Source organism: Capsicum annuum, chromosome 3 (assembly GCF_002878395.1).
Source record: "Capsicum annuum cultivar UCD-10X-F1 chromosome 3, UCD10Xv1.1, whole genome shotgun sequence".
In the NCBI taxonomy this organism is placed as follows: Eukaryota; Viridiplantae; Streptophyta; class Magnoliopsida; order Solanales; family Solanaceae; genus Capsicum; species Capsicum annuum.
In genome coordinates this window covers 266,393,326-266,401,724 of record NC_061113.1, presented here as the reverse complement: position 1 = coordinate 266,401,724, position 8,399 = coordinate 266,393,326, and the positions used below count along the sequence as shown (strand labels likewise).

At 30.6% G+C, this 8,399-nt stretch overlaps 2 protein-coding genes across 2 annotated transcripts; one reads left to right on the top strand and one right to left on the bottom strand.

The window, feature by feature from the left end:
- Window positions 1–781: 781 nt before the first annotated feature.
- On the top strand, window positions 782–2,407 carry LOC107865823 (vinorine synthase-like). Its single transcript, XM_016712017.2, has one exon. It carries the CDS (start codon window positions 903–905, stop codon window positions 2,247–2,249), a length of 1,347 nt encoding a protein of 448 aa, XP_016567503.1. The 5' UTR covers window positions 782–902; the 3' UTR covers window positions 2,250–2,407.
- Window positions 2,408–5,504: 3,097 nt separating this feature from the next.
- LOC107865824 lies at window positions 5,505–7,677 on the bottom strand. Its single transcript, XM_016712018.2, has 4 exons — window positions 7,578–7,677; window positions 7,363–7,424; window positions 5,871–6,272; window positions 5,505–5,802 (listed from the first exon to the last, which is right to left on the bottom strand). The coding sequence occupies exons 1-4, from the start codon at window positions 7,602–7,604 to the stop codon at window positions 5,673–5,675; spliced, it is 621 nt and encodes a 206-aa protein (XP_016567504.1). The 5' UTR covers window positions 7,605–7,677; the 3' UTR covers window positions 5,505–5,672.
- Between the last annotated feature and the right edge of the window lie 722 nt (window positions 7,678–8,399).

The following is an 8,399-nucleotide window of genomic DNA, read 5'->3' as shown; positions in this document are numbered from 1 at the left end:
TGTTAGATATATTTTTTCCTTTTTAGTTCAGTTTTTAATTATAGTTTAAAATTAATGCAAAATTACTTGTTAATTAACTTGATCAAAGTTTTGTGACTTTTAAGTATAAAGTTGAATTTATGTGATAAATTTTAAAGTCAAATGACTTTTAGGGAAAAAAATCAAAAAATTATTTGATATATTAGAATTGAATAATTTTTATATAGCAAAAAGTAATTTTTATATGATAATTTTAAAATTAATTTACCGATGATATTTCTCCAAAAATATCTTAATGAACTATGGTTTGTTTATAATAGAATAATTTTTAAAGTTTGATGAAAAACATTTTTTTTTTTAAAGGACAAGATAGAAGATTAAAGGGAAGGTGAACGAACAAATACAGCGGAAGGAATGCAGAATGTGAATGAGACTTTTGGGTTCCATATAGAGTTTAACAGTATTTGAGTTTTAGAGAAATACAGAATGTACTCCGTCCCAAATTATTTTTCCTTTAACACATTAATTAAGAAAAATAATTAATAACATACCAAGCTTACCATAAACCCTTAAAATGATGATTTACATTTTAATTTGAAGAAAAAGTAATTAATACAAATGATAAAATATTGGAAAAATTTTTTGTCTCTTCTTGATTAATAAAAAAAAGAGGAGTAAAATTTTAAAAATTTGTCTATTACTGCCTAAAAATTTGTGGATTCCTTTTAATTTTAAAAAAAGTTTATTTTGAAAGGTATTGCAGTCTTTTTTATAACTGTAATCAAATTTGAGCAAAATTTTTGTGTGTCCATGGCACTTCTCTTTCTTATACTATATAAATGAAACTAGTTACACTGTCTAAAGAATCACAACTCATTTGAAGAATCACAACTCACAACAAGCCAACAAATTAATTAGCAACAATGGAAGCCATTATCCTCACAAAGGAACTAGTGAAGCCATCCATGCCAACACCTCCACACCTAAGAAATCACAAATTGTGCCTTTTTGATCAACTAACACCTGCAGTATGCATCACACCTATCTTCTTCTACAAAAACAACACCACTGCAAATTTTTTTGATAATCATCTCAAGACGTCACTCTCAAAAACCCTAACGCTGTTTTATCCACTTGCTGGAGCGCTGAGTTCAGAGGAGCCAACTTTTGTTGATTGTAACGATAATGGAGTTCTTTACGTGGAGGCTCACGTAAAGAATGTTTCTTTGGATGAATTTCTTCAGGACCCTGAACTCCCTCAACTCATCAACTTCCTTCCACAAAATTCCAGCTTGAGTAGCACGATGAATTATGTGCAAAATCTTGAAACTCCAGTTTCTATACAAGTTACTAGGTTTAACTGTGGTGGAATAGCAATTGGCGGGGTCTTTTATCATAAGCTCTTGGATGGTGTATCAATGGGTATATTTTTCGACACATGGGCTAAGATTGCACGTGGTGGCGATAATGGAGTGGAGGAGACTTGTCTTGATTTCACATCATTATCTCTACTATTCCCAACTTTGAATCGTGCTAATGAGCTTTTGGAAACTAAAAATATGATGATTTTCGATGAGGGAAAGTCCATCGTTAGGAGATTCGTGTTCAGTGCCAGAGCAATTGAAGCCATTAAGGTGAAAGGGTCTACTGAAAGTGTGCCTAATCCAACTCGAGTTGAGGCATTAACAGCTTTCATTTGGAAGCACATGATTTTAGCAACAAGAGCAGTTAATGGAATTAGTTCCAGACCATTCATGGTGTCACATGCTGTGAACTTGAGATCAAGATTTGATCCACAGTTGCCTAATGCTATTGGGAATTTAGTCAGTCGAACAAATAGTGGTTTTAGAGAAATAATTAGTGAAGTAGTTGAGTTGCCTCAGTTGATGGAAATAGTGAGGGAGATGTTTGAGAAGATGAATAAGGGAAACTTGTTGAAGGCCGTAGGAGGTGATAATGTTCTTGATGGTCTTGTGGCTTTTGGAACACAATTTGAGAAGCTGTTGCCACATACTTGCAAGTTTTCAAGTTGGTGCAATTTTGGATTCTATGATGTTGATTTTGGATGGGGAAAGCCTGTGTTTTTTGCTCCCTTCATTGACACTATTGGTTCTTCGAATAAGCAACAAATTATTCTAGTGGAAAGTGGAAAGTGTGGCGGAATTGAGGCTTGGATACTTAGAAACAACGAGGAAATGATTGAATTGGAGAATGATGAAGAATTTCTTGCATTTGCATCACCAAATCCAAATGTTCAATATGCCCCTTGAGCTGTTGTGAAGTTTCTACAAACGTTTTGTTTGAAATCTATTTGAATTTGACTCATCGATGATGTTCTTAATATATGAACTCTTATGTGGAGAATAATAATGTAGGGTGTGTTATATATGTGCAAGGTGTGATTTTAAGGGTAGCTTTTGTTGTTGTTTGTTATTCTTATCTATGTTTGTTACTACTAAATATATTCTTTTGCTATATATTATCTCGGATAAAATTAAATTATAAAAATCGGTGCAAAACTTATGTGAGTATTAGCAATGTAGCTAGACTGCTAGAGCTTACTGTATAAGGTCAATTAGAGATTCTAATAAGATTTGTGGCAATTATTTATTCTTCTATACTAGCCAATCAAGCGTTTGAATAGTACTAGTTAAGTAGAATTGTATTCTGAGATTATTTTAGTTAATATAGCAAGCTAATCATTTCGTTGGCTCGCGCTTTGTACCCCGTTTATGTTTTAGTTTCTCTTCATATACGAAAAAGTAAAGAGATATTTCCAACTGAGAAAAGCGATTGAATATAATGTTCTTATTTATGAAGAAGGATTATGTATTCTTCAAGTGTATAAGAAAAAGCACGTGTATATGTGGTGATTTTAATTCGGGACACACCTTAAGAAAACAACTTATTCATAAATAATATATATTTTTATACTAATTTATCCTTAAGAGAACTACTCGATCATTTGTAGAAAATATAATGCTAACTTATCTCTACGATGAACATCAGTATTAGCAAATCAAAGTTTTCTTTTCCTTTTCCTATTAAACAATGAAGTATATTAGGTGCCTAATTTTGTTTGTAAAAAGAGGATTTGCTAGGAAACGTTTCATTTATCTTAAATGTTTTACCTCATAAAATGATTTGTAAAAGAATAGTGGCACACTGAAAAAAAAAAGTTGTGTTATGATGGGAGGTGTATTTTACTTTGTAGTGCACCTATCGAAGATTGGAAACAGCCTTGCTACTTCTTCGAAGATAGTGGTATGGACTGCGTACATCTTACCCTCCCCAAACCTCACTATGTGGGAATATACTGAATTTGTTGTTGTTGTAGTCCACCTACCGAAGATCATGTGTGTTTGGTTTGTGCATGTATGCCTAATGGCTATCTTGTGAAGATATATTATCAAAATCTAATTTAAAATTCATAACGAGACAAATATGACATCTAAAATCTACAATGTAAAAATTTTAACAAACAAAAAACTTCATAATTACTCTTTTGTTTTACTCATTCTTTTTAATCAAATGGTCCCTTAAGTTTGGTGTAATCCTATTGTCATCAACCCTTATTGACATTGAGCTCATATGGAGTAGTTCTTTATAAGTTTTCATCACAGAGGCGGATTCATAATTTTATTAAAGGGGTTCAAAATTTTTAAAAAATATACACACACAAACTAATAAAACAGATTTAACATATTTTAAATATATATGTATAAAAATAATTTTAATTATGTATAAATAATTTAATTTTTCATTAATTATATAAACGAATGAATCCCTAAACCATAACCTGGCTCCATCCCGTTTGCACAAATTAAACACTTTAGTCCAACTGACGGGACCCTCCAAAATGGATCACTTAAAGGAGCAACAACTATATCTTATGATATTGTTCCACATGACCAAATTTTAAGGAAAAAATCCTGTCAAGTACTATTGCCTCAAATAATATTAAATGGCCTATTAGATTCATATAATTTATGGTTGTGATTCATTTCAAATCTTACACTCATTAGAACAAAAAGGGATAAAAATTGTGCTAACGGCATTCATTTAAAACTGACCTATCTTTCTTAATCTTTCTTTTTCCCTTTTAATACGTGTTTGTCAATCTGTATTCCATTCTTCAGGTATAGTTTTCTTTGATCACAGATCGACAAATGATCCGTCCTTTCTCCCTCTTTGGTCATAAGGCGTGGTCTGACTGAGAAAAGAAATTCTAACTTTTAAGTGCATAATAAAGCAAAGTGCACTAGATGACTACTTCTACTATGTAAGCAGTACTCAATTTTTATTTTACTAACTGAACTCACAAAAATTTTCTAATCTCACAAGATTGCAAAGATCCAAATGATCATAAGTCACAATGTCTACTCAAGCTGCAAAATGGACCAATCTAACATCTAAAACACAATCAAAGTTCAATACTTAATAAAAACATTATGCTATGCTCCAAGTAATGTTTATTGAAAATGGAAACAGGAGTAACATCGTATATATGTGTCCCATATGTCCAATTAAGTTGAGTAGAAGCAGTACTCCACTTAATTACAATTATAATATTTCCAACTTATATGATCCAGATATATGTGTCACCTTAATTAACAATCTGCTTTCGAGCATTGAGTAGATTATTATCCTTACATCATTCACTTTAACTGACAAATTCATATTTTGGGAGTTGAATTGGTCTTAAAAAAGAACTTTTTTTATTAGGCATGTGTGCGTTATGCTTCAATATGCATTTAAAAGAAAGAAATTACATGAAAAAAAGGTGAATAAACGAAGATTAGATTTTTTATGGATGTAGTTAGTATTATTTTTATCATTTTGATTTTTGTTTATGAAGCGTAAGATTTGAAAAAAATCACAATCATACATTCTTTTATGATCCACATGGCATAACATGAATTTAATAGGCTATTGCATATTAGTTGAGGTAATAACACTTGACTGGATTTTTTTCAAGTTTTAAACAACTTTTAAAAGAATTGGAATGATTCTATTTTTTCTGTTTGTTTTGTTTAGTGCTGAAATTGGAAAATAAAAAGATTAAATTGGGGAAAAAGATCTATATTGGGCTCATTTTTATTAGGTTAGTTTATAATTTTCTAACCTCATTTAGATTTAAAAAAGAAGAAGCTAAAAGTACCACGAAATGTTTATTATAATTGATTTTTGTTTTTCTCAAAAGAAAAGTTAGCTAATCTCTTTTTAGGAGGAAAAAAAATTCTATGAAATTGAAGATCTTTTTTGAGTTAGAAAAATTTATTCTCTCTTCTATGTTAATATATTGTTATTTCCTTCTACTAGGTTAATTTGATCAAACCACATTATAATATTTTCATTTTTGGTATATTTTTCTTTCATGTATAATCATTCAACGTTTAATTACTTTACTAGCTTCTGCACGACTCTCCTCGACGACCAGTTGCCTACGTGCATTTATTGAAAGGATTCAAGCAAAATAAGTACTAAACATAATGAACCAAGGTTTAATACTAACTGAACTGAGATGACAATTAAACTGAACAACAACATTGATCAACTGCAGAAAGACATGCAGTGACCTTTCTATGCTAGCTAGCTAGCTGCTCCACTTAACTACTATTACATATCTTGATAAAAAGCCACTAATTAACATAAGATAAGATAACATTTTTCAACAACGAAAAGCTAATGGCCTATTGCCAATGTAAAACTGGAACCTTCCCTTCTCCTTTGCGCGTCTGCGGATATCCCCATTGTGCTCTCTGAAGCATATTAGTATGTCGACTCGTTTGCTCATGAAATTTCAACTCACAATCCATGTACCTGTTCGAAACATAATTAATTAAACGACTTAAACATAGTATCAAAGCAGACAGAAAAACAATACGTACTTGTGAATAATTTGGTGTTCTGGATAACGAATCTCTACGCGAGTGTAGTACTCAGATTTTTCAATCTCTTCAAGTGCAAGGTAAGAGGCAAAGCCATGCTTACGACAATTAGCAAACGGTGTTGCATTTGATATTGGCAATGTTTTGGTTGTAGCCAAAATGCATGGTTGAATAGAGCTAATAAAACCATGGCCGGCCAAGCTTGTAGAAGCCCTATTCTTCAACAACATTGCCCTTGCTGCAGCAGTTTCTTTTTCAAGTGCTACACGAGATCTTACCTTAAAGGCATCTAAAACCCCTTTGTTTCCCACATTCACTTTAGCATCTATGTATTGATTTGTAAGTGCTGACTTTTGCTCATCTGAATTTTCCATAAAGTTACATGACAACTCAATCTTAGATCTGTCAAACAAATTTATATATACAAGTTTAGGATCATGATATAATACAAAGGTAACACAACCAAAATGCAACCAAAAGAAGTAAAGAAAAACACATGACTTGCAAGGTGTGTTGGATACCAAGAAAAATATTTTTTCTAGGAATTTTTTTTTTTTGTGTGTGTTTGATACCCAAAACATGATGGGGTAGAGGGTTGAGGGCAAGGTGTGTGGGAATTTGTGAATGGGAGCTATAGGGGGTGGGGGAGTTGGAGGATGGAGAAGGGACAATCAACGTGAAATGTTACTTGTGGATTACTTATGGATTTGTTTTTTTCCTAGTGAAATTATTATTTTCGTTTTTTAAGAATTTGTTTTTCTAGAAAAAAGATGTTTTCTAAATTTTTTTTGTGACCAACATGACAGAAATTGAAAAAGGTGTTCGTCTATAGAACACACATCCTAAAGTTCAATCTCTCTCTCTATATATATGTGTGTGTATATATATATATATATATGAGATCACCTGGGTGATGAGTTTATTTTAGAGTACAAAATTGATTTTTTTTTTTTGAAAAAAGCTTGAAGATAGTGAAAATGGTGGGGAGATTACAACGTGCAGCATCAAATTTTCACTAATAAAATATATATTTAAGTATCAACTAACTAAGCACAAAAAGACTTGTTTAACAAAACGTTGTATAGATCTAGATACATATGGCTGAACAATGAAAAGTAGGGTTTAATCTTGAAAACATATAAAGCATATAAAAAAAATGAATTTGCTCAAATTGGGTTTTAACTCCTTGCTAAATAACCCATAATTGTTATTATCTTTTGATAAAACCTCGTTATTAACGATCAACTTTTGTTTTTAGTTATTGAAAAAGAAAAGCATTTGTTTATGCGTGTGTGTGTTTGTGAATCAAGTAAATCAAGGCATGGCAAAAAAATTTAGATATATTTTTATTCTACGAAATGCAACTCAATTAATTTTCTTAGACATAACAAGAAAATTTGGATACATTTTTATTTCAGAAAATGCAACTCAATTAATTTTCTTTTTATCTTTCTATAAAATGATTATAGTAGCAAAAAAAATAAAATATTACCGAGTAATTTTGAAATAGATTTCAACGTCACTGAAGTAGAACCACGGAAGCTGATATGTCCCCTGCAAAATTAAATTTTTAGCATTAACACTCTTGAAGTAATAAAAATCTGGAGATTAAATGCTGCTTACAAGCAAAAAAATCTATTAAAAGAAAATAGTAACAACTTGAATGAACAAATAAATGAATTGTCAGAACTCAACAAAATAACATACCAAAAAGTGGCCTTGAGCATTCATCATTTTTGAAGAATAAGAAAAAAAGTTTTATATTAATAGGAGATACTACACCTTTTGCTACGTACCTAATTTTCTATTATGAATGATATCTCCTAGAGTAGCACACTATTAAATACTAAACAGTATTCACATACAGCTGATAACCTATTATTTCACACTCACATAATCCACCTTTGGAAGTTACTATAACTAATAAGAACAAAAAAATAAAACAGAAGTTAGATTTATATTTTTATTTCTATTTTTATTTTATTTTATTTTTGTTTAAAAAGAATAATGCGAGTAGCAAGTACACGTCACCGGACCTTATGTCACGCTCTTGAGTGCATATAAACATTTTAATCACAATTAATTGTATTTTCCTTCTTTTCTTTGCTTTTTTTTTTTTTGATTGGAACTCTCTTTTTTTTTTTTCCAAAAATGTTTCTACACTTAAATATTAAATCAGATGAACTCTTAATTTGTTTGACGGTGCAACACATATTGGATATACTTAATTACTTATTAACAAAAATAAAAAAAAAATGCATTATATGTCAAAATTGGGTAAGTAATTAATTATTATTTTTTCAGAAAAAAAAAAGGTAAATATGATTTGTGCAATTAGTCACACATATATTACATTAAGTGACTTACTATATAAAAAAAAAACAAAAAAAAAAACAGTTGGGTAGGAAAGCTCCCAAAACTTGCTCAAAGCACACGTTTTTTACCTCATTAGTTGATTACTTTTTGTTCTTTTATTACTTAAAAATTATCGACCGTTTAAGTTTAAAATATTGCCTAACTAAAAAATCG